This window comes from Felis catus, chromosome B2, assembly GCF_018350175.1.
Source record: "Felis catus isolate Fca126 chromosome B2, F.catus_Fca126_mat1.0, whole genome shotgun sequence".
In the NCBI taxonomy this organism is placed as follows: domain Eukaryota; kingdom Metazoa; phylum Chordata; class Mammalia; order Carnivora; family Felidae; genus Felis; species Felis catus.
The window spans coordinates 54,510,601-54,536,027 of record NC_058372.1 but is presented as its reverse complement, the minus strand read 5'-3'; the positions used below and the strand labels follow the sequence as shown (position 1 = coordinate 54,536,027).

At 38.4% G+C, this 25,427-nt stretch overlaps 1 protein-coding gene across 3 annotated transcripts in view; it reads right to left on the bottom strand.

Moving 5' to 3' along the window:
- Positions 1-25,427, bottom strand: part of PRIM2 (DNA primase subunit 2) — a 342,271-nt gene that overhangs the window by 275,867 nt on the left and 40,977 nt on the right. For 2 of the 3 annotated variants that reach the window (XM_045057690.1, XM_006931825.4), the window contains exon 6: positions 1,208-1,309. The exons of the other annotated variant lie outside the window; for it this stretch is intronic. In XM_045057690.1, the coding sequence (XP_044913625.1) occupies positions 1,208-1,309 (102 nt within the window). The remainder of the gene's footprint in view (positions 1-1,207; positions 1,310-25,427) is intronic. 3 annotated transcript variants of the gene reach the window in all.

The window sequence follows — 25,427 nt, the reverse complement described above, 5'->3', positions numbered from 1 at the left end:
TTAGGGGTTCTTTAGCTCCAATATTCCATGATTCTAGCTTATTAAGGTAGTCACAGTGGAAATAAAAATGCCCAAGGAGAAGCAGAAAATGATGTGAAGGCAGAGTTATGGGAAATGTGTGGTATGGGAGGAATAAATGTTGATTCCCATACTCTAAGTTTGGGAAGCTTACTGAATGGTGGCCTAACGAGTAGAAGGCGGAAGCCTAAATAGGGAGCTAATGTGGAAGCAGGATTTTAAACTACTGGCACTCACCAACAATAATCAGTACATCCTTTTCAAAGGAAATTGTAGTGTTACAACTGTCAGATTTTAAAATCACTTTCAGCTCTCCCCCTTCCCCTTCTGAATTATTCAGTCCAAAAGCTGTTCAATGGGTGCAAGCAAAGTAGGTACCTGTGCTGAGGAATAGAAGGCAGCAGAAGTGGCCTGGTTCAAGATGTCAGAACCTGAGTAGGTTAAAGAAGGTCTTGCCATGAGAGAGCAAGTAGGCAGATGGCATCATAGTCCAAACAGAATAAGAAAGAGTCCAGGTGGGGAAGACAGTCCAAGCATGGCATCAGAGCCCAAGAGTGATGTAAAAGGCTATCACACAGCAGTGATCCAGAACGAAGTGTTGAAGTCAAGTAGACTTCAAGGAGGGGAGAGTACTCCTGCCAGTGCAGATCAGCATGAAGTGTAAAAGCCTAAGCATTGTGAGCAGAGTATTTCTTGAAGAGAATGGTCTGCCTTGGCAGGGTCAGAGTTCAAACAAGGTTACAAGGGTGTGTAGGCTATGTAGGAGGACAGCCCAGCACAGAAGGGTTGGCACACCCTCAGTGGGGTGAAAATGAATTCTGCACAGGAGAGAGAGAAGCTACAGTGACCAGAGACTATACAACTGTATTAATTAAATACGTATATAAAGCTCAATGTGGGGGCGCCTGGGTGGCGCAGTCGGTTAAGCGTCCGACTTCAGCCAGGTCACGATCTCGCGGTCCGGGAGTTCGAGCCCCGCGTCAGGCTCTGGGCTGATGGCTCAGAGCCTGGAGCCTGTTTCCAATTCTGTGTCTCCCTCTCTCTCTGCCCCTCCCCTGTTCATGCTCTGTTTCTCTCTGTCCCAAAAATAAATAAAAACGTTAAAAAAAAAAAAAAATTAAAAAAAAAAAAAAAAGCTCAATGTGATATATTTAACAAAATCCAGGAAGTATTTTAAAAGTTTATGTACCTTATAAACTGACTCCAACTCCAACTCCGACTTAGACGCACTCGAAGAGGTTGATGAAGCAATAATCTCATGTTCTCGGAGACTCCTCTCTTCATCACTTATCTAAAAGGAAATACATTTTATGTGGTTTAAGAAATTAAAATTTTTAAAAGAAATTAAGCCTTCATTCAATAAAACACTTTCCTATTCTAGTAAAGATACTGTACTTTCACAAAATATTTTTTAAAAATCCTGATATCTCAAATAATTCCTAATATGAGTACTAAATCATTAAGAAAGCCAAAATATGAAAGAAATTTTAAATTCAACATACTTTCAAATTCCTACTCTGCCAATTTCTTTTTTTTTTTTTTTTAAGTTTATTTTGAAAGAGAGACCAAGAGTGCATGCGAGAGGGGGAGGGGCAGAGAAAAAGAATCCCAAGCAGGCTCCACCCTGCCAGGGAGGAGCCTGACATGTGGTTTGAATCCATGACCAGTGAGATCATGACCTGAGCCAAAACCAAGAGTCAGATCTTAACCAACTGAGCCACCCAGGCACCTCTACTGTGCCAACTTCTGAGGACATATACCACAAAGGAATAACAGCAAAAAGAGAAAGTATTATACTAGGAAAGAAATTATAATAAAAACACAGGCTAATACAGACCAAAAAGAACCATAATCTTAATTCAAGAGTTATATTAATTTCTTAAACTATGTATTTGCAGGGGTGCCTGGGTCACTCAGCTGATTAAGCATCAGATTCTTAATTTTGGCTCAGGTCATGATCTCACCGTTCATGAGAAGATAGAGCCCTGGGTAGGGCTCTGTGTTAACAGCGCAGAACCTGCTTGGGATTCTCTCTCTCCTCTCTCTCTCTGCTTCCCCCCGTTCGCGTTCACGTACATGCTCTCTCTCAAAATAAACATACATTTTAAAAAAATGAGTATTTGCATTTAAGAGTGGTTTAACTATTTCTTTTTTTTTTTTTTTTAATGTTTATTTTTGAGAGAGAGACAGACAGAGTGCCAGGGAGGAAGGGCAGAGAGAGAGGGAGACAAAGAATCCGAACTAAGCTCCAGGCTCTGAGCTGTGCACACAGAGCCTGATGTGAGGCTCAAACTCATAAACCATGAGATCATGACCTGAGCCAAAGTTGGACACTTAACCAACTGAGACACCCAGGTGCACCAGTTTAACTATTTCTCAATTTTCTTTTTTACCAATTTAAGTTTTTTTAATGTTTATTTATTTTGAGAGAGACAGAGCATGCATGCAAGCAGCGGCGTGGCAAAGACAGAGATAGAGAATCCCAAGCAGGCTCCACGCTGTCAGTGTAGAGCCCAATGCTGGGGATCTCATGACCTGAGCTGAAATCAAGAGGATGCTTACCCAACTGAGCCACCCAGGCACCCCCTCAAGATTTTATTGTTAAGTAATCTCCACACCCAACATGGGGCTCAAATTCACAATCCCAAGATCAAGAATCATGTGCTCAGGATGCCTGGGTGGCTCAGTCAGCTAAGCATCCAACTTCGGCTCAGGTCAGGATATCACCGTTCACAGGTTGGAGCCCCATGTCAGGCTCTCTGCTGTCAGGACAGAGCCCACTTCAGAACCTCTGTCCCCCTCTCTCTGCCCCTCCCCTACTCGCTATCTCTTTCTCTCAAAATAAATAAACTTCAAAAAAAAAAAAAAAGAACCAGGTGCTCTACAGACGGAGTCAGCCAGGTGACCCTATTTCTCAATTTTCTAGCCATACACAACAACTTCAAACTTAAACTACCAGCTTTCCTAGGAACAACTATAGATCTACTAGCTCAGATCATTATGTCTTCAAAAAGGAAAACATCCATCTGACTGGATAAGAATTTCAAACTTCGAGAAAAAGAAAAGATCTGAAAATGAGATAAAATATAAACAAACTGAAGGGAATATTTATATCATTTAACATCCAAGTTACTCTCAATAAACCCCTAGGTTGTAAGGACATAAGTACAGTAATCTAAAAGCAAAACACAAACAATAATCATATAAGTGACAAAAATAAAAGTAAATTAAAATTCCATTCATTTATAATTGTCCAGATGATCAGCCTTTGTATCTTTCCTGATCACTTTTACAGTGATCTACATTGGTTAAGATTGGTTAGGTTAGGGGCGCCTGGGTGGCTCAGTCAGTTAAGCGGCCGACTTTAGCTCAGGTCACGATCTCGCGGTCCGTGAGTTCGAGCCCCGCGTCGGGCTCTGGGCTGATGGCTCAGAGCCTGAAGCCTGCTTCAGATTCTGTGTCTCCCTCTCTCTCTGCCCCTCCCCCGTTCATGCTCTGTCTCTCTCTGTCTCAAAAATAAATAAAACGTTAAAAAAAAAAAAAAGATTGGTTAGGTTATACTACAGTTAAAGAATTTGAAATTTTTAATGGATTAACAAAAAATGGTATTTCCTGCTTTTCTGCATGTTTGTGAAGGGATGGTGGGAAGGCGGCAGTGGGAAGCAGGAACACTTCACTACCAGTGGTTCTCACCACGCAATCAGATAGCTTTTGGATGCTCCAATCTCCTGCATAATGGCAAACTGGTTCTTTCTAAAAGTTATACAGGTCAACTCCACTCACATTTCATTGACAACAGCAAATCTTACAGGTGTGCAATGGCCAAAGGAGCAGGAAGTATAATTCTACTACTTGCCCAGAAAGAAGGAAACCAAATTTACTGGTGAACAGCACCAATGATTATTGCAATCCATTCTTCCAGTCACTAATTTACAGTTCACTCAACTTATGCTACAAAATACATTCAACCCTATCACAAGTGAAATAATCTAAAAGTTCTATTCAGTAATGGCATTAGTCTCAAAGTTCAGCATCTGTGGATGATGCTTGGTGGTCTCTGTATTAGAAAACGATAAAGCTTCTCATTTCAAAGATAAGGTATCTATCCTCTGCACGTGCGTGCGTACACACACACACACACACACACACACTCAATAAACAGTACTAGAACAGGGACAGAATAACCATGGTAAACATTCCTATGTAGGACAGGGAAGAATGGGAAGGGGAGTCAATTAAAATAATAATGCCATATTAATTTATACCTATTAAAAAGGCAAAAATTAAAAAGACTTAGAAAATACAATGTCAGAACAATCTTTGTGTAGCGCACTTTGACAACACGTATCAAAAAGCCTTAAGACAAGCAGACCCTAACAATTTTACTTCCAGAATTAGTATGAAGTAAATTAACAGGACAAATACAAATAAAGGAATAATTTCTTTTCATCACAATATTATTTATAAAGTAAGAAAAAAATATCTCAATGTCCAACAACAGGTATTTGGTTAAAGAAGTAGAACATGATGTTTCAGTAAAGCAAGCTTTATAATTCAGGTCAATCTCTCACAAAAATCAAAGAAAGAATACTGATAAAAATTTTTAGCAGCATCTTCTTTAAAGCACAGATTAATATTCATATATAAAGTCAGATTCAAATGAAAGTGGAGTATCTAACAAAAGATCCCCCTACTTAAATGCCATTAATGAAATCCCAAGACTTGAACATGTTTAAGGTGGTCCTTGGTTCAAATACTCCAGACACCTGGCAGAAACAGACTCAAATCCTCTCTGAAGGGAAACACATTCCAGCATGCCTGAAACGATTCCTGCAAATACAGCTTCAAATACAATGTCAATCATATTGTCCTTTATAACAAGGTTGACAATAAAACATCTCTTCATGAGCAAAGAGAAAAAGACTCAAAGTATATAGATAATAACTATGTTAATATGTGTAAAGAAAAGACAAATATGACGATAGCTATATGAATGGGAAACTATAAAAAGTGATTTGCAAAAGAGAGATTCTAGAAACAGAAAAAAAACTCAGGAACAGAAATACAAATTCAGGGGAATCATAAAAAAAACCTCTTCAAGTTGTAGTGATTGTGGACTAGGTAGGTGATTCAGACCAATCCATCTGCATCAAAGTTCTCACAGGTTACTTGGGAACTGTCAGACTAACAGGTACGCCTTGTCATGTAAAGCCCGCTTTAATATTTGCTAAATTCTGGGAAAGCAGCTTCATGGAGACCCTGCCAAAAGTGGTAACTATGCCCTACTCTCTAGCACACTGAAGGACTTAAGTGGGTATGAACCAGAAGTTTATCAGCCTTCATATGGAGTTGCAGCCAAGTATTCAATTATCTAGTGGGACAGGGACTTCAGATTTTGGATTTAAATTAAAATCATCCTGAACTAGCACTTCCTACAATCCCATGAAAGAAACAAATGAAAATCCTTTGGAAGAAAGACAATCCTCCTCGGCCTCAATAAATACAGTCCTCCAAATAACTTCCCAAATAGTCTCTAGCACACAAAAATAACAAAGTACACAAGGAAGTAAGACTCCATGAACAGGAACCAGATAGGTAAGACCAAAAAAGGGTAAGGACTGAAAAAGAATAAAATAGTCATTATTCACGGATTGTATGATTAGTATCCTTAGAAAATGCAGAAAAAGCCACAAATAATTAGACCTACTGAACTAATTAAACAAGATTTCTGGAGACAAGGTCAAATACAGAAAAACCAGTTGTATTTCTATATGTCAGCAGCCAAATTCAATAATGGAACTTTTTAAGGTTACTATTTACAAAAGGATTAAAACTATCAAGTACCTAGGAATAAATCTAACAAAAGACGTACAAGGCCCCCACAAAAAAAACAAAAACAAAAAACCTATGATCTTACTTAGGGAAATTGGAGAAAACTAAAAATAACAGAGAGATATCCCATTTGTGCCAGAAGACCAAATATTGCAAATGTACCACTTCTCCTCAAATTGACCTATAAATTCAAAACACTCTCAAAATTAGAACAGTTTCTGCATCTCTATGTGTGAACATTTACAAGTTGGTTCTAAAGTGTATATGGAGGGGCACCCTGGGTGGCTCAGCTAGTTGAGCATCCAACTCTTGATACCAGCTTAGGTCATGACCACACAGTCGTGAGATCAAACCCCACACAGGGCTCCATGCTAAGTGTCAAGCCTGTTTAGGATTCCCTCTCTCCCTCCCTCTCTCTCTGCCCCTCCCCAGCACATGTGCACACCATGCTCCCTTTCTCTAATAAATAAATAAATATTAAAAAAAATTATGAAATGTATATGGACACACAAAGGCCCAAAAATAGCCACGACAGAAAAAACGAAAAAAGATAACCACTCCAATGGAAAAATAAGCAAAAAACATGAATAGGCATTTAACAAATGAGAAAATTTAAAGGGTCAATAGTTCTATGAAAAGTTGTCCGATCTCCTTGGTCATCAGGTAAGCACAAATTAAAACTACAGTGAAAAACTCCATGACCTAACACTATACAACCATTAGAATAGTTAACATAAAAAAAAAAAAAAAAAAAAAAAAAAAAAACGTTGGTGAAGGTGTGGAGGAATCGGAACTCTCATAGATTGTTGGTGGAAATACAAATGGTGCAGGCACCTTGGAAAAAGATCCACGACTTGGTTATAAAACTAATGACAGCTGCCACTGTGATTCAAAAATATGACTCCCAGGTATCTACCCAGGAAAAGTGAAAACATATGACCACAAAAAGACTTATTTAATCCCACTTATATAAAGTTCTAGAACAGGCAAAACTTCATGTGGTAGAAAAAGATGTGAACAGTGGTTTGCCTTTTGGAGGGCAGGAACAGGGATTTTCTGGGAGGCTGCATGCAGAAACTTTTAGGGCTGACAGTTATGTTCTGTTATCTTGGGAAGTCTGAGTTGCACACGTTTATGCATCTGTCAGAACTCATGAAGGGTGCACTTAAAATGTGTGCATTTCGCTGTATGTAAGCTGTGCCTTAAATAAAAAGAGAACTGTTAACAAACACTGAATTTCAGGATATGCAGGTGGGAATTGTAACCATTTCTGTAACTTACTTAGAAATGGACTTCCTCTGAAATGGATAGATACAGGAATGGAAAATAAGTGATAAACAAGTACAGTAAAATGTAAATTGTAGAATCTAGATGGTGAGTATATATGGGTATTCACTATAAGATTCTTTCAACTTTTCTGTATTTTTGAATCTTCTCACATTACAATTTGGGGGGCAAAATAACACAATGAAGGTATTGCTACTCACCAGAACTAAAATTAGGTTGGACAATACAGATCAATGTGTACAGCAGTGAAATTCTTCAAAACCCACTGACAGCAGTACAAATTTGTATAAACATTTTAGAAAATCTGGCATTATCTCATAAGATGAAGGTAAACATATCCCATAACCTAGCAATTTTTCTCCTAACTATATATACTAGAGCAGAGATAAGCAAACTTTTTCTAGAAAAGGCCCAATAGTTAAAATTTTAGGCTTTGTAAGCCACAAGGTCTCTTTCACAAGTACACTGTTTGTCCTTATGGAAAGGAAACAGCCATTTATAAATAAATGGATACAGTTGTGTTACAATAACACTATTTATGTACTCTGAAACTTATATTTCATACAATAATTTTTCTTTAATAAGAAATCCTCTTTTAATGTTTTCAACTCATTAAACATGTAAAAACCAACCTTCACTCACAGGCCACGCAGAAACAGCAGACAGGATTTGGCCCACAGGCCACATTTTGCTGAGCCCTACCCTAGAGCAATGGATTTCAAGCAGTACTATTCATGAGAAACACCTGAAAGGTTTGTTAAAATAGAAACTGCTGCACCCTGCTCCTACAGTTTGATTCATAATCTCTAGGGCAGGTCCCAAAAATTATCTAACAAGTTCCCAAGTGATGAGAATGTTCCAGTTCTCAGACCACAGCCCTTTAGAGAAGCATACATACAAAGAAACATGAACAAGCACTTATCATATAATCATAAAGCAACATTATTCACAACACCAAAAATTAAAACCCCAAAATGCATCAAAATCAGAATAAATGTAATATATTTGTAGTATAGACTATGTAATAGCAAAAATAAACTTCACACACTATGCATAAATCTTAAAAACATATTAAGCAAAATAACCCAGATACACTATAAAATAGCCCATTGCTCCATTTACATAAAGTTTTGTTTTAGTAAGAAAAATTATGCTGTTTAGGGATGAACACTCAGGTGGTCAACTCAAGAGAAAAAAAGGTAAGGAAATGATTACCATAAAGTCAGACTTCAGTGGTTTCCTCTAAGAGAGAGAAGACAACTAGTTGAAGGAAAACACAGGAGGGAACACAAGGATAAGTATGAAGAGTAAGAGTAACGCTTTATTCCTCACCTGGATGACAGACTAGTGTTCACTTAATAATAATCTACTGAACTGTATCTTTTTGTTTTATATATATTTTTCTGGATATGTGTTAAACTTCCTACTCTTTAAAATACTAAAACGGAAAACAGAACTATACCATAATGAAATATTCTACACTTGGTAAAATTCTTCTTAAAATTATGACAACTTATGATTATTGTTATAGAAAAATATCCATGAAATACTGTTAGCTGAAAGTAAATTAATACAGTTAGGTGAGGACAAATTAAAACAAACCTTTAAGAGATTCCATGCCAGTATTTGTGCCTAAGTTTATGTGTTGAGAGAAAGTTTAGACCAAAGTAAAACTGTCTAACTCTAAAGGGATTACATATTATTTTTATCTTCCTCAAGCTTGCACATATTTTAGTAAATTTATTCCTTACCCATTTCATGAATGTTATTATAATGGTGTTTTTTAATTCAATTTCTAAATGTTGAATGCTTTCTTACATATCCTTTTACTTTGGAAGAAATTGTTGACTAGCTTAAGTCCTATAAGTATGAGAGTGACACTACAGAATCACCACTTTGCCATGGCTAATGATTTCCATATTTATCCAAATCTGTTGAGTCTAAGACTAATGTTGCTTAACTACTAATATTAGTTAAGCTTTTCTTTCTCTGTATTCCCTGAAAGGTAAAAATCAAGCATATTCTGAAAGCTACCTTAAAAGGAAATCTTAACCTGGAACAATGTTATGTTACAGAAATTAGGAAAAGAACACACTCTAGCTGAAGTGAGTCTGGGCCCAAACCATACCCATTCAACCCACCATCACTCCATTCCTGCCCTTCCGTTGCCCATTTCTAGAGAGCACAGGCAGAAAAAGCTCTACAAAATAGTTAAGTAATAGCACAAACCATACCATGAAGAGAATGCTGGCACTACAACCGAAACAGAATCACTGGCTGGTAGACAACTATCTCACCACCGTGTAATGGCTTAAAATGTCTGCTCGCCAGCTGTTATATGAAAGCTGAAATAAAGTACAGAGGAGGCAGTTTAGGTGTGTCCACCCATAGATTATTAAAAAGCCAATGGAGGGTGAGGCCCATGCATACCATCTGCTAGTTACACTAATTTATACTATTTCATTTAATCATATCAACAACCCTACAAGGTTGATATTATCTTAATTTAATTAATAGAAATAGAAATCAAATTGGATCTTCAACTAAAACCTGACACTGAAGTTCACAAGGCCACGCATGCAGTCTCCAAATAAACAAGATGATGCTCTTCAAGAGAGTTGAACAAACATGTAACATCAAGAAAAAGTCGTTGATTAAAATCTTCACCTTAATTCCTTTTTGGTAATGAACAGGATAAAAATACCAACACTAGGGGCGCCTGAGTGGCTCAGTTAAGTGTTAAGTTAAATTGGTGAAGCGTCCGACTTCAGACCGGGTCATGATTTCACAGTTCGTGGGTTCGAGCACCGCGTTGGGCTCTCTGCTGTTAACATGGAGCCCACTTCAGATTCTCTGTTTCCCTCTCCCTCTCCCCTATTCATGCTCTCTCAAAAATAAACAAACATTAAAAAAAATTTTTTTTTAATACAGAAACTAAAAATGTAATATAACTAGATGTCATGGTAAGTGTTACAGGTAAAAATTTTAAAGGGTGTTAATTGCACAAATTCTATATAATCAGTACTCATTCTACAGTGTTTTAAGTTGAGGTTTAGCAATAGCAAGTATTTTCCTAAGAGCTAACACCAAATTATTCTGCTTCAGCATTTGTTTTATTTATGTCTCTGTTGACAGTATCTTCTCAACTTAATGGACTATTTACCTTTCCTTTGCATTCCATACAGGAAATCCTTCAAAACTCAAATGTGCAACCAGATACAAACTACAGAGAGCACTTGGACAAATTTTAGACCAATTTTAGAGTCAAACTGTAATTCTCACACAGCAACTAATAAAGTAAGAAAATGATTAGGGAGATAAAATGAAAGGAGAAGAAATCTTAATGTCTTTATGAAAGTTTTCATTATTTTTAAGTGAATTTCCAACTGGAAATATAAAAAGATAAAAATGTATTTTGAATTTGCTCAATGAACACTTACTTGTATTTAAATAAAATTCTAATATACATGTCTGTTCTCCCCACTATTGATGAAGATAATCATAACTGACTGTGTATACTGTTTTTTGCCCCAAAAAGTGTGATGAATCAGCCTAAAAAACTGAAGTTCAAGTATGTTAACCCACAATGGCTCTTTTATGATCACTTACAAAGAAATAGGTGTCTTTGAACGTATAGATGTTTCTAATATTTTGGGTTCTAACTAAACAAATCCGACAGCAATATATAATGCTAATACTTCTCCAGGGTAATACAGTATCTCCCTTTCCCCTAAACTCAGCTCAAATATTTGCATTAACAATACCACAGGTGTTTGTAAGCAATTAATTGCTTACCTAGTAAATATCAGGGAAGCAGTGAAAGCACCCATCACTTATGCAAAATAAGTTACAAGACTTTACTTGTACAAATAGTCTTTTTTTTTATTTTTTTTATGTTTTTATTTATTTTTGAGACAGAGACAGAGCATGAGTAGGGGAGGGGCAGAGAGAGAGGGAGACACAGAATCTGAAGCAGGCTCCAGGCTCTGAGCTGTCAGCACAGAGCCCGATGCGGGGCTCGAACTCACAGACCGTGAGATCATGACCTGAGCTAAAGTCGGATGCTTAACTGACTGAGCCACCCAGGTGCCCCAATAGTCTTTTGCCTTAGAAACAGAGTCAAGGGGCGCCTGGGTGGCGCAGTCGGTTAAGCGTCCGACTTCAGCCAGGTCACGATCTCGCGGTCCGGGAGTTCGAGCCCCGCGTCAGGCTCTGGGCTGATGGCTCGGAGCCTGGAGCCTGTTTCCGATTCTGTGTCTCCCTCTCTCACTGCCCCTCCCCCGTTCATGCTCTGTCTCTCTCTGTCCCAAAAATAAATAAACGTTGAAAAAAAAAAAAAGAAACAGAGTCAAGACTAAATTATTCTTTTAATTCAAAAATTTCTGAATAAAAACTAGAGTATTAAAGAATGTAATTAAAGGGACGCCTGGCTGGCTCTGTCAGTAGAACATGCTACTTTTGATCCTGGGGTCATGAGTTCAAGCCCCACACTGGGTATAAAGCTTATCAAAAAAAAAAAAAAAAAAAAAAAGAATGTAGTAAGATTTTCTTTCATTGAAATGTTACCCTCCCCCAAAAAATAGGGAAAAAAATGCCTACTCTTGCTTAGATTAGAAATAATGAAAAAATTCTAAGGAATTCAATATGTTTCTAAATCATTCACCCAAAGAAACCAGGTGCATCCTAAATAACACATGTTCTATCTAAAATTCATGTCATTGCTTGTGTTATGGCCTTTCGGTAAATACTGTTTTTCCTTGGTGAATTAAAAAGTTCATCCATTTGTCAAACACATTCTATACTTTCATTTATCAATTTAGTTATAACCAAAATATAAACGGCCAAAGTAAGAAAATTCTCATCGGAAAACACAGGATGCTTTTACAAAACTTTATTAATTAGTATAAACTGCTACAGACTCGATTATTTCAAATATCTAAAATAACTTTGAGTATTCTCTTCTGTTTTCTGTCTAAAAACTACAGGTAAAATATGAGCATATTTCATATTCTCAGACTCCCTCAATGAAGTTACCTACTACATGCCTAGAAAATACCCTCTAAAACATCAAGACAAGATTAAATGGCTTCCTGCTTCTACAAAGAATCTCACATAACAAAATAAAACCAGACACAGTGGAACAATTATAAAAGCAGAGTAAAAGAGTGGAAAGTATATAGTTTTTAAATGCAGAACCCTGAGTTCACATCTTAAGTTAATTAACCTCTTTGCACCTCAGTTTCTTCATCAGTAAAATTAAGAAAGTAATACGTATTTTACATAGCTTTTAAGTAAAATAAAGTATGGAAAGGGCCTCAAATAGGCATCGCCAATAGCATGACCTTAATACATGGTAAATATTGATTGTTAATATCACTAATGTTTACAGATTACATTTTGATTAGTTTCTGTTTTCCAGGCATAAATTGAAATGTTTGGGGCAACTAACCTAGTTTCTATACACTTGTCATTTTATTAAACATAGGACTGATCTCTGGGGGGTACTCAAAATAACTAATAAAGATCACTGCAACATCTTACAATCAAGGTCTATCACACTTCACAAAATAAACATCTTCCTGAAAAGAAGTATATAAACAAATTGCTCTAAATGAAATCACATTTCCATAGTAACTGACATTACTATTCTACAGATGTTCAACCTTTACTCTGATTAATTTTCAATTAGCAAAGACCCTAAACATTTGAGCTCTGAAGTTCTTTTGTTTCCACCACGACTCACAATTCCCCACATCTCAATCCCTATTATCCAGACACACCCACCAAATAGTACCTCAATGTTTCAAATGGCATATGGTATAATGGTATAAATCTTTTTGTCAAACAGAAATTACTGGGCTTTAACAGTTTTGATAAAGCTGCATTTCTACATTTTATAATTAAACTGTTACAATTACATTGCTTTACATGCTGTTTTACTAACAATATTAAGTACTTGGGCTTTATGTTCTTTTTCTTTTTGATGTTCTCCATCAAACCAGGAACTGGGAGAGCAGCTTCACTCTGCCAGCTCTCCTAAAAAGAGATTAAAAGTGAGCTCTGGTGAGGCAAACGTTCCACAGAGTAACAAGTTAGAAGCTATCTGTGTAGACTGTGTTGCTATTCACCCTGTGTAGAGTCCCGCACTAAGAGAGGGTTGTATGTCCCCTACCTGCTGGACTCCTACAATGCCATGTGACTTGCTTTGGTCAGTGAAATCTAAGTGACAAGTGTCACACTCCAGCAAAAACTTCATAAGCACATTGTTTACCCAATTCTCTCCTCCCTCTGCCACAGCAACTGGTGAAATTTCAGATAACGCCTGCTCAACCAGTTTGAGTGCCAGCATCTATATGACACAGAGCAGGGCTAAAGATGGACCACACAATATATACAACATGAATGAGAAACAAACCTTTTTGAAAGTCAACTGAAATTTAGGGCTCATTTGTTAACAACGCATAACCTATCCAGACTGGCAGAGTGATCTCCATGCTCTTTGGATCCCACATTTTCACAAACAAAATATCTTGAGCACACACTTTCTTCCACTACGTGTATTTTTACAAATTACATATATGTATTACTATGTATTATGTACTTAAAACATGCCTCCATTCCCTCAAAACTGTAAAGGGAAATTCAAACTATACAAGGCATATTATTTATTTCCTTCCCACACTCCCAAATGATCAACTTTAGCACATCACTTTGGAATCACTAGTCTATTACAAAGGCCTCTTAAGTAAAGATATAAATAAGGCTTCCCAGAGATTTCATCTATAAACTTCACATCAACAATATTCAATTCTGTTTATAAATAATTTTGGTCAGAAGACTTCTACTTGAATCCACACAGCTTTCTCTCTCTCAGACCCTGGTCCTTAAATAAGGCTGTATATTAGATCTGCAGCAGAGCTTTTCAAAATTACAGATTCCTGGTGGCTCCCAGACCTACAGAAGTATGTATTTTTTTAAAGGTCCATTAGTGATTTTGATACATATCACCAGTCTAAAGAGTAAATCCCAGCGAAAGAATTCTCTTTTTTAAGATTTTACTTTACTTTTTTTTTTAATTTTTTTTTATTTTTGAGAGACACAGTGTGAGCTGAGGACGGGTCAGAGAGAGAGGAAGACACAGAATCCAAAGGAGGCTCCAGACTCTGAGCTGTCAGCACAGAGCCCAAAGCGGGACTCAAACTCACAAGCCATGAGATCATGACACCAGCCAAAGTCAGATGCTCAACTGACTGAGCCACCCAGGTGCCCCTAAGATTTTATTTTTAAGTCATCTTTACAACCAATGTGGGGATCAAATTTTCAACCCCAAGATCAAGAATTACATGCTCCACAGACTGAGCCAGCCAGGTGCCCCAAGAATCCTCTTTTCTAAAATAAATTTATCACATTCTGGAAATATCACCATCAATTCTAAATTTGATTTTTTACATATAATTCTTTCTAAAAACATTGAGGACCTACTATGTACCAAGCACTATTTACAGAAGATGAGATTCAGCTGTAAACAGCAAAACAAAACAGAACTGCACTCATGAAGCTTATATTTTAATGAGACAGACAATACACAATAAACAAACTATCAGGCAGCAATCTAGGATGAAAATAAAATAAAAGAAAAGTGCTATGAATGGATTTATACTCTGTGTTGTGTGGTCTCTCTAAAGAAGTGACATTTAAAGGGAAATGTGAATGTAAAGCAGTCAGTCACGCAAAACCTATGGCAAGAGCATCTCAACCAAAGAAAAGAGCTGGTGCAAAGGTCCTAAAAGGTCCTTTTTTCCAGGGGGGGAAAGGGCTAGCAGGTTGAAGCAAGAGAAAGAGGCTGATGGAGAGCAGTGGCAGGCAGGGGTGTTGAGAGGCAGACAGCTAACCCTCAGACCTGGTTGAGATAGAGTTTTATACTATGAATGGTACATTAAACTGAGGTTTTAGGGAGAGGAAAGTTAAGATCTGATTGTTTACACTGTGGTTTTGAAAAGGCCATTATTGTGCTGAAAAGAGAAGGTAAGGTAAGAGGGATTGAACTGGAAGAAAGGTAGAAAAAAACAAATAGATTTGGAATATATTTTGGAGTAGCACAGATGGATGGATTGTAAGAGAAGGGGATGAATAAAAAGCCTCCTAGGTTTGGAGCTTTAGCCATTGGGCAGACGGTGATGCCATTTACTGATGGTTTTTCTTGACCCTCATTATCCACTGTTACTTATATTTTACTCCAATACAGATGTGTCATAGGTGTCTTGTTGCAGGTCACCTCAAATCCTTTGTGGAAAGGAGCAGGACATCAATAAATGTAAATAAATGATTTAAAGTATTAGTTTTTCTTAAAATGAAACATACCTGTACTAGCAGGTAAAAAGACATGTCAAAAATTCCGATATTAAAACTACAATTAGGGATGCCTGGGTGGTTCAGTTGGTTAAGCGTCTGACTTCGGCTCGGGTCATGATGTCATGGTTCATGAGTTCAAGCTCCACGTCAGGCTTTGTGCTGATAGCTCAGAGCCTGGAGCCTGCTTCAGATTCTGTGTCTCCCTGTCTCTCTGCCCCTCCCTTGCTTGCACTCTGTCTCTCAAAAATAAAGAAAACATGAAAAAATTTTTAAAACATCTAAAATTAAAAACTACAATTATTAATGAAAAGACTGTTTAAAATATACAATGCTTAATGAAACAATTACAAATCATTTCTTATACAAGGAAATAAAATATCTGTGGATGAAACAAATACCAAAGGCAAATATCCTGATTTTTAATACTGCTATCACTGTTTCTAATAAATGCAGTTCTATATTGGTACTAAGTATTGTGATTTATAAAGGGCACTTTGTTTCTCAAATGCACTGTGACCTATTAATTAATATTACTGTGGGGATTAGTGGCTGCAAATTTTCTGACACTTCACCCATTAAGAGCTGAGATCTATTTGTCTTCCTTTTAATCTGGACTGGACTGTGACTGCTTTGACCAACACAGTACGGCACAAGTGATGCCAGTCTCTCACGCCTGATCTTGAGAAGACTGACAGCTTCTGCCCTAGGTCACCAGAGCAGTCTAACCTCCTCGCTTTCAGGATCACATGGAGAGGATCCCAGCAGAGTTCAGCATACTAGAAGTTCTCACCTCAGTCCTGGGCATGTAAGTGAAGCCATCTTGGACATCCTACACCAGACGAGTTGCCAACCTAGTGACCTCAAACGAGACCATGGGGAGCAGGAAAATCACCCTGTTGAGAGCCCAGTATGAATCCCTAACGATCAGAATTGTGAGATATGGTTTAAGTTTTAAGATTTGGTTTTAGTTTTCAGTTTTGATATCAGATTTTAGAATTGTTACTTAGATTTGAACTTAAGTTGTTACATAGTAATAAATAATCAGAACATTTTCAACCTAAAATAATAGTTTAAAACATTTTTTTCTATTTACAATCCAATTCTTTTTTTAATACATTATTTTTTAGGAATCTCTACAGCCAATGTGAGGCTCGAACTCAAGACCCCAAAATCAAGAGTCACACACTCTTCCGACTGAGCCAGCCAGGAGACCCTATAATCCAATTCTTAAAATATATTTTCTACATTTAAATGTACAAAAGAGAGCCATATAATAGGAAAAAATAAAAAATAAATCGCTAATAATTAGTAAGTTTTTAGGAAAGAGGAAAAACAGCAAATAAAAAAGGAAATAATTATCACTGTGCTGCTGTGTTAATTAACTAAAATTGATAGCATAGTATATCACTTAAAAATTCTTTGCCATTTATAATCATTCAAAACATTCAGTTAGAAAACAAACAATAGTTTAATATCTTGAGATTCTAATTAGTATGTTGATGTCTCAGTAATTCTGCCAAGCTGATCAATGGAAAAATCAATCGTCTGGTTACTTTATTACTGTTTTTTTTTTTTTTTTTTGGATGGCATAGGCACATTTGAATATACTAAAATTTATACTAGAGAGAAAAGATTAATTACTTATACTTAAGCCCATTTCTTCTCTTCTACAAGAAAACAAATCTTTTTTTTTTTTTCCTCCAAAAAACTGGGTAATTTATACAAGAGTTCTTAAAAGTCTCCTAAGTAAATCAAAACAGCAGTAATTTCTAAGCTGGGCATGACAGGAGCAGAACCTTACAACCTGCCAGGATGCATCAGATACACATTCTATCCTATCCCACAAACATTTCTTCAGCCTCTTCTGTGAGCCAGGCACAGTGCCAAGAGATAACACAAATAAAAGATGCTACCTTATATATTAACTGTATTATTTAACCATAGCATAACCTTATAAAAGAAGTTGACTCTGCTAACAATTAAATCTGAAAGCAGCAGCCACTCACAAGAGGAAAAAAGCCTGGCTTCCAGGATGCAACAGAAGAAGAGCAAAAGGTCTGTGAGGGCCTGAATGTCCACAAGGTCTGATACTTAGCCTTGCTTACTACAGGAGTTAGAAATGGTCAGAGTGAAAGCAAGCACACTCATTAAAGTGGAAAAGACGCGACAACATGATCCATCCCAGGAACCTAATTTCAGAACCCACCTCCAAGACTGTTTGCTCAAACAACTGTAGATAAATTGAATGCCAAGAACAAAAATCCATAACATAGCAGATCTCTAACAGAACCAAACAGAACTTCTAGAAATTATAGTAGACAAAATTTAAAACCCAATGGTAGCAGAACTGACAAAACAGAAGACAGAAAAAAAAAACTGGGAAATGGTTCAAGAGGAACAAACCATAAATCAACAGATAAAGAATAAAAAAGGAAAACACAAATTTGAGAATAAGATGTGAAGGACTAAAAAGATCTAAAATACATTTGGAATTCCAGGAGAGGAGAAAGAATTAGGACAAGACAACCAATGTACAGATTCAAGAAGCCTCATGAAACTCAAGACAACACATAAAAAGAACCCCACTGTGGGGTGCCCAACTGGTGCAGTTAAGCATCAGACTCTTGATCTCAGCTCAGGTCATCACCTCACAGTTCGTGAGTTCGCATCCAGCTCTATGCTGATAGTGTGGAACCTGCTTGGGATTCTGTCTCTCCTTCTCTCTGCCCCTCCCCGGCTTGTTCGTCTTCTCAATCTCTCAATCTCTCTCTCTCTCTCTCTCTCTCTCTCTCTCTCTCTCTCAAAATAAACTTAAAAAAATTTTTTCTTAAATAATCCCACTACGAGACAAACAATGTTTAAATCAAGCAGAAGCTGGGGCTCCTGGGTGGCTCAATAGGCTAAGCATCCAACTTTGGCTCAGGTCATGATCTCACAGTTAGCAAGTCTCTGCTGTCAGCACAGAGTCCACTTCAGATCCTCTGTCCCCTCCCCTACTCGCTGCCCCTCCCCTACTCTCTCTCAAAAATAAACATTAAAAATAAAAGAGAAGTGATCCAAAGTATCTTTTTATTTTTGGGAGAGACAGAGACAGTGTCAGTGGGGAGGGGCAGAGAGACAGGGAAAGAGAATCCACAGCAGGCTCCGAGTTATCAGCACGGTGCCCAATGAGGGGCTCAAACTCATGAAACTGTGAAATCATGACCTGAGCAGAAACCAAGAATCGGACAACTAACCAACTGAGCCACCCAGGCTCCCTGGGAACCAAAGTATTTTAAAAGGAGACAGCTAGCAGTATGGCTTTTTTTTTTAACTTCAAAGATTGGATTTGGAGAAAACGAACCAAAAAAACCCACAACTCAAAGCATGGGATTTTACATTTCAAGACAATCTCTCATGTATTAAATCTACAGATTATAAATCATTTTCATAGAAGATAATTAGTATAGATTTTATAACTATTAAGGAGCAGGAAGGACATAATCCTTGTTTCTGTTTTAACAGGGGAATAGAAGAGGGGAGTAGGAAAAAAAACAGCTTTTATTGGATGTACCTATTTGGAAGGAATAGACCTAAAGAGGGCCCTACCTTTTTATCATCTACAGCAAAAGTTTTTTTTAAGAGAAAAAAAAAAAAAAAAGCCTTTCAGAGGCACCTGGATGGCTCAGTCAGTTGAGCGTCTACTTGGGCTTAGGTTATGATTTCATGGTTCATGAGTTCAAGCCCCAAATCGGGATTGTTGCTGTCAGTGCAGAGCCCGCTTCAGATCCTCTGTCCCCCTCTCTCTCTGCCCCTTCCCCACTTTCTGTCCCTTTCTCTCTCTCAAAAATAAATAAAAAGCATTTTTTAACTTTAAAAAATAAAGAAATAAAAAATTGTTTTAATCGCTTTCCGCCTTGGGTATCTCTGTCTAAAACTCACTTCCTGGCTACTGGCCAATCCAAGCCAATTATTTAAAGGTAATTCACTAGTACACGATTCATTATTCCCACCACTGCAGCATTCATAAACCAACATGTCTACATGGCCACACAGGGTCTAACCTAGGACTGATGAAAGAAGGGCTTGCAAATAAGAGACCAAGGTGTCACTTCTCTGCTGGTACCACTATCACCCATAAGGATACATCTACTGGGCTGACAATACAAAGGTGCACATAAAAGCAGGCAACCTAAGCTACTGTGTTGCAGGAGAAACCAACACCTTGTTAAACTGCTCTCTCCATTATCATTTATTCTCTAAAGTTAAAAAAAAAAAAAAAGCTTTAAAAAGCTTAAAATAAGAATTAAAAAAAAAGCTAAAACACACACACACACACACACACACTGGTTGAGGCCCCATTATAAATCCAAACATTGGTGTAGGATTTCAGTAGCAAGAAGAAATCTTGTAAAAACATAAACAAAAGACCCAATCGTGGTCGTAAAATTGGCTCACAAAATTTTTTATTTACTTATTTTTTTTAATTTTGAGAGAGAGACAAAGAAAGAGAGAGAACAAGCAGGGGTGAGGGGCAGAGGGAGGGAGACAGAGAATTTCAAACAGGCTCCCATGCTCAATGCAGAGCCAGTTCCAATCCCGTGACCCTGGGATCATGACCGGAGCTGAAATCAGGAATAGGACGCTCAACCGACTCAGCTAGCCAGGCATCCCAAGAATGGCTCACACTGTAACTGTCCCTCTTTATCCACCCTCACTCACCACCTAAGACCATTAATTCTAGAGTTTTCAAGGCATAAAAGGGGTCGAAAACGGAGGGAAGGAATGAGAGTCAAAAGACATGAAAAACACCAAGATTTGCTTGAGAGAAACAGTGATTCCTCATTTGCTTCTGCTCCCCGCGGCTGATAGAGAATGCCCAGATCAAATATGTGATTTAAATAGAAGCTCCTCAAGGTGCCTGGATGGCTCAATCAGTTAAGAGTCCCACTCTTCATTTCAGCTCAGGTCATTATCTCACAGTTTGTGAAATCAAGCCCCCCATCAGGCTCGGTGCTGACAGTGTGGAGCCTGCTTGGGATTCTCTCTTTCCCTCTCTCTCAGCCTCTTCCCCTCTCATGCTCTCTCATATCTAGATAGATAGATAGATAGATAGATAGATAGATAGATAGATAGATAGAAAGAAAGAAAGAAAGAAAGAAAGAAAGAAAGAAAGAAAGAAAGAAAGAAAGAAAGAAAGGCTGCTTTGTGGTAGGTAACAGTAAAGAGTAGCATGAGGGAGATATTTCAGCCAACATGGCTGAGAAGTAGGGGGAATCCTTACTTAACTGTAGAAGCCAAAGGACTTTGAACACCAAAGCCTGGGAGGAAAAGAGACCGAATCTACTACGAAGAAAATGGGAAAGCTGGAAAAAAGATGAGTGAGTAACTGCGAACTGGGGGAGATTAAGAAAAAAAAAGGGGGGGGCCTCGCTGGCATGGAGGGGAGGAACCCCCTTCTGCGGAGAGACAAAAGGCAGAGAAAGAACGGCTAGGGAAGTGCAGGACCATAGCTGGACAGGAGAAAGACCTCAGACTGAGACTGAGAGGGATACGATCTCTAACTGCGGGGCTTTCTTCGGACTGGAGCCGGCTGGCTCCCTGTTCGCGCATTTGGGGAGGAGAGGAGCAGCCTTGGGTGCAGTGGTAGGTCAGGGGCTCATTCCGCAGCTGGATAAAGTGATTCCCTCCCTGGAGGGCGGCGCGATAGCACGGAACCTGCCTGCGTCTGCCACCCCCTGGCACAGTGGCTGGGCTGAGGGCTCAGTCTGCAAGAGGAAAAGCCTGCCCTTTCCCTGAAGTACTGTGGGAAAAGACAAAGCCTGCCTGCATCCGCCACCCCGGGGGGCTCGAGGTGGCTAGGGCAGCAGCTCTCAGTCCACAGTAGAAGGCTGTCCTCCCTGAAATGCGGCAGCACAAAGCCAGCCGGGACCACATATCCCGTGGCATGGAGAGGCGCTTCCCCAGTGCCAGAGCACACGGAGCGGGACTTTGAATCCCAGCCAAGCGCAAGGTCAGGGGAATTGGCGGAGAAAGGGTCCGCCCCATCTGCACCCGTGGCACAGTGAGGACGACTCCAACTGAGTCCACTGGGTCCAGCTCCATGGAGAAGAGACTGGGAAATCACCATTCCCACCGCACCCCCACCACCCAACCACCAAGGCAGGGCCTCAGGGATCACTCCCGGGGCCCATAGTGGAGGACGGTCCAGAAAATGCCAAACCACACACTTTTTTGCACTGGGTAACTGCATATCCACCAGAGTGGCACAGACCCAGCAGACAGCTCCTGCAGACAAGCGATGCAGCATTGCCTGGATTAACTCTAGGTCAATTCTGCATAAATAGATATATTCTCCCTCCCCCCTTTTCTCCTTCTTATCTCTTCCCTCCCCTAGGCTGGTTACTCTGGTTATTGGTCTGTCTAAACAGGCATATTGAATCCATTGTCTTGATACATGCTCTACACCTCCGTCTTTACACTCCTTTCTCTCTCTGGAATAATCAAGCCATATAGTTTCTCTGTCTGGGTAACATTATCTTCGTTTCGTTTTCCCCACCTCCTTCTTTATTTTCCTTTCTCTCTCTCTCTCTCTGGATTAAGCCTTTTAGTTTCTCTGCCTAATCAATGTTTACTTTTTCTCCCCCCACCCCACTCCTGTCATTTCCCTTCAATGTAATGAACAGAAAAAATATGCAGCCAAGAATCCTTTACCCAGCAAGTCTGTCATTCAGAATAGAAGAAGAGATAAGGTTTTCCCAAACAAACTGAAGGAATTCATCACCACTAAACCAGCCCTACAACAGATCCTAAGGGGGACTCTGTGAGTGAAATGTTGCAAGGACCACAAAGTACCAGAGACACCACTACAAGCATGAAACTGTAACAGACATTACAATGACTCTAAACCCATATCTCTCAATAATAATCCTGAATGTAAATGGACTAAATGCTCCAACCCAAAGACATAGGATATCAGAATGGATAAAAAAAAACAAGACCCATCTATTTGCTGTCTACAAGAGATTCATTTTAGACCTGATGATATCTTCATATTGAAAGTGAGGGGATGGAGATCTATCTATCATGCTACTGGAAGTCAAAAGAAAGCTGGAGTAGTGATATTTATATCAGACAAACTAGACTTTAAATTAAAGGCTGTAACAAGAAATGAAGAAGGGTGTTATATAATGATTACAGGGTCTATCTATCAGGAAGAGCTAACAATTACAAATGTCTACGCACCGAATACAGACGCCCCCAAATATATAAAACAATTAATCACAAACATAAGCAACCTTATTGATAAGAACGTGGTAACTGCAGGGGACTTTAACACCCCACTCACAACAATGGATAGATCATCTAGACACATGGTCAATAAAGAAACAAGGGCCCTGAATGATACATTGGATCAGATGGACCTGACAGATATATTTAGAACACTGCATCCCAAAGCAACAGAATATACTTTCTTCTCGAGTGCACACGGAACATTCTCCAAGATAGATCACATACTGGGTCACAAAACAGCCCTTCATAAGTATACAAGAATTGAAATCATACCATGCACACTTTCAGACCACAATGCTATGAAACTTGAAATCAACCACAGGAAAAAGTCTGGAAAACCTCCAAAAGCATGGAGGTTAAAGAACACCCTACTAAAGAATGAATGGGTCAACCAGGCAATTAGAGAAAAAATTAAAAAATATATGGAAACAAACAAAAATGAAAATACAACAATCCAAATTCTTTGGGATGCAGCGAAGGCAGTCCTGAGAGGAAAATACATTGCAATCCAGGCCTATCTCAAGAAACAAGAAAAATCCCAAATACAAAATCTAACAGCACACCTAAAGGAAATAGAAGCAGAACAGCAAAGGCAGCCCAAACCCAGCAGAAGAAGAGAAATAATAAAGATCAAAGCAGAAATAAACAATATAGAATATAAACAAACAATAGAGCAGATCAATGAAACCAAGAGTTGGTTTTTTGAAAAAATAAACAAAATTGCTAAACCTCTAGCCAGGCTTCTCAAAAAGAAAAGGGAGATGACCCAAATAGATAAAATCATGAATGAAAATGGAATTATTACAACCAATCCCTCAGAAATACAAGCAATTATCAGGGAATACTGTGAAAAATTATATGCCAACAAAATGGACAACCAGGAAGAAATGGACAAATTCCTAAGCACCCACACACTTCCAAAACTCAAACAGGAAGAAATAGAAAATTTGAACCGACCCATAACCAGTGAAAAAATTGAATCAGTTATCAAAAATCTCCCAACAAAGAAGAGTCCACGACCAGATGGCTTCCCTGGGGAATTCTACCAGACATTTAAAGCAGAGATAATACCTATCCTTCCCAGGCTGTTCTAAAAAATAGAAAGGGAAGGAAAACTTCCAGACTCATTCTATGAAGCCAGAATTACTTTGATTCCCAAACCAGACAGAGACCCAACAAAAAAAGAGAACTACAGGCCAAGATACCTGATGAATATGGATGCAAAAATTCTCAACAAGATAACTAGCAAATCAATCAACAGCACGATCAAGTGGGATTCATTCCTGGGCTGCAGGGCTGGTTCAATATTCGCAAATCAATCAACATGATACATCACATTAATAAAAGAAAAGATAAGAACCATATGATCCTGTCAGTCGATGCAGAAAAAGCATTTGACAAAATTCAGCATCCTTAATAAAAACTCTTGAGAAAGTCGGGATGGAAGGAACATACTTAAACATCATAAAAGCCATTTATGAAAAGCCCACAGCTAATATCATCCTCAATGGGGAAAAACTGAGAGCTTCCCCCTGAGATCAGGAATACAACAGGGATGTTCACTCTCACCACTGTTGTTTAACATAGTGTTGGAAGTGCTAGCATCAGCAATCAGACAACAAAAGGAAATCAAAGGCATCAAAATTGGCAAAGATGAAGTCAAGCTTTCACTTTATGCAGACGACATGATACTATACATGGAAAACCTGACAGACTCCACAAGTCTGCTAAAACTGATACATGAATTCAGCAAAGTCGCAGGATACAAAATCAATGTACAGAAATCAGTTGCATTCTTATACACTAATAATGAAGCAACAGAAACACAAATAAAGAAACTGATCCCATTCACAATTGCACCAAGCAGCATAAAATACCTAGGAATAAACCTAACCAAAGATGTAAAAGATCTATATGCTGAAAACCACAGAAAGCTTATGAAGGAAATTGAAGAAGATACAAAGAAATGGAAAAAGACATTCTGTGCTCATGGATTAGAATAATAAATATTGTTAAAATGTCAATACTACCCAAAGCTATCTACACATTCAATGCAATCCCAATCAAAATTGCAACAGCATTCTTCTCGAAGCTAGAATAAGCAATCCTAAAATTTGTGTGGACCCACAAAAGACCACGAATAGCCAAAGTTAATAGTGAAGAAGAAAACCAAAGCGGGAGGAATCGCAATCTCAGACTTTAGCCTCTACTACAAAACTGTAATCATCAAGACAGCATGGTATTGGCACAAAAACAGACACATAGACCAATGGAATAGAGACTCCAGAACTGGACCCACAAAAGTATGGCCAACTAATCTTTGACAAAGCAGGAAAGAATATCCAATTAAAAAAAGACAGTCTCTTTAACAAATGGTGCTGGGAGAACTGGACAGCAACACGCAGAAGAACGAAACTAGACCACTTTCTTACACCATTCACAAAAATAAACTCAAAATGGATAAAGGACCCGAATGTGATACAGGAAACCATCAAACTCTAGAGGAGAAAATAGGAAAAAACCTCTCTGATCTCAGAGATAAAAAAGGAAACAATCAACAAAACTAAATGGCAACCAAATGAATGGGAAAAGATATTTGCAAATGACCTATCAGATAAGGGCTAGTATCCAAAATCCATAAAGAACTCACCAAACTCCACACCTAA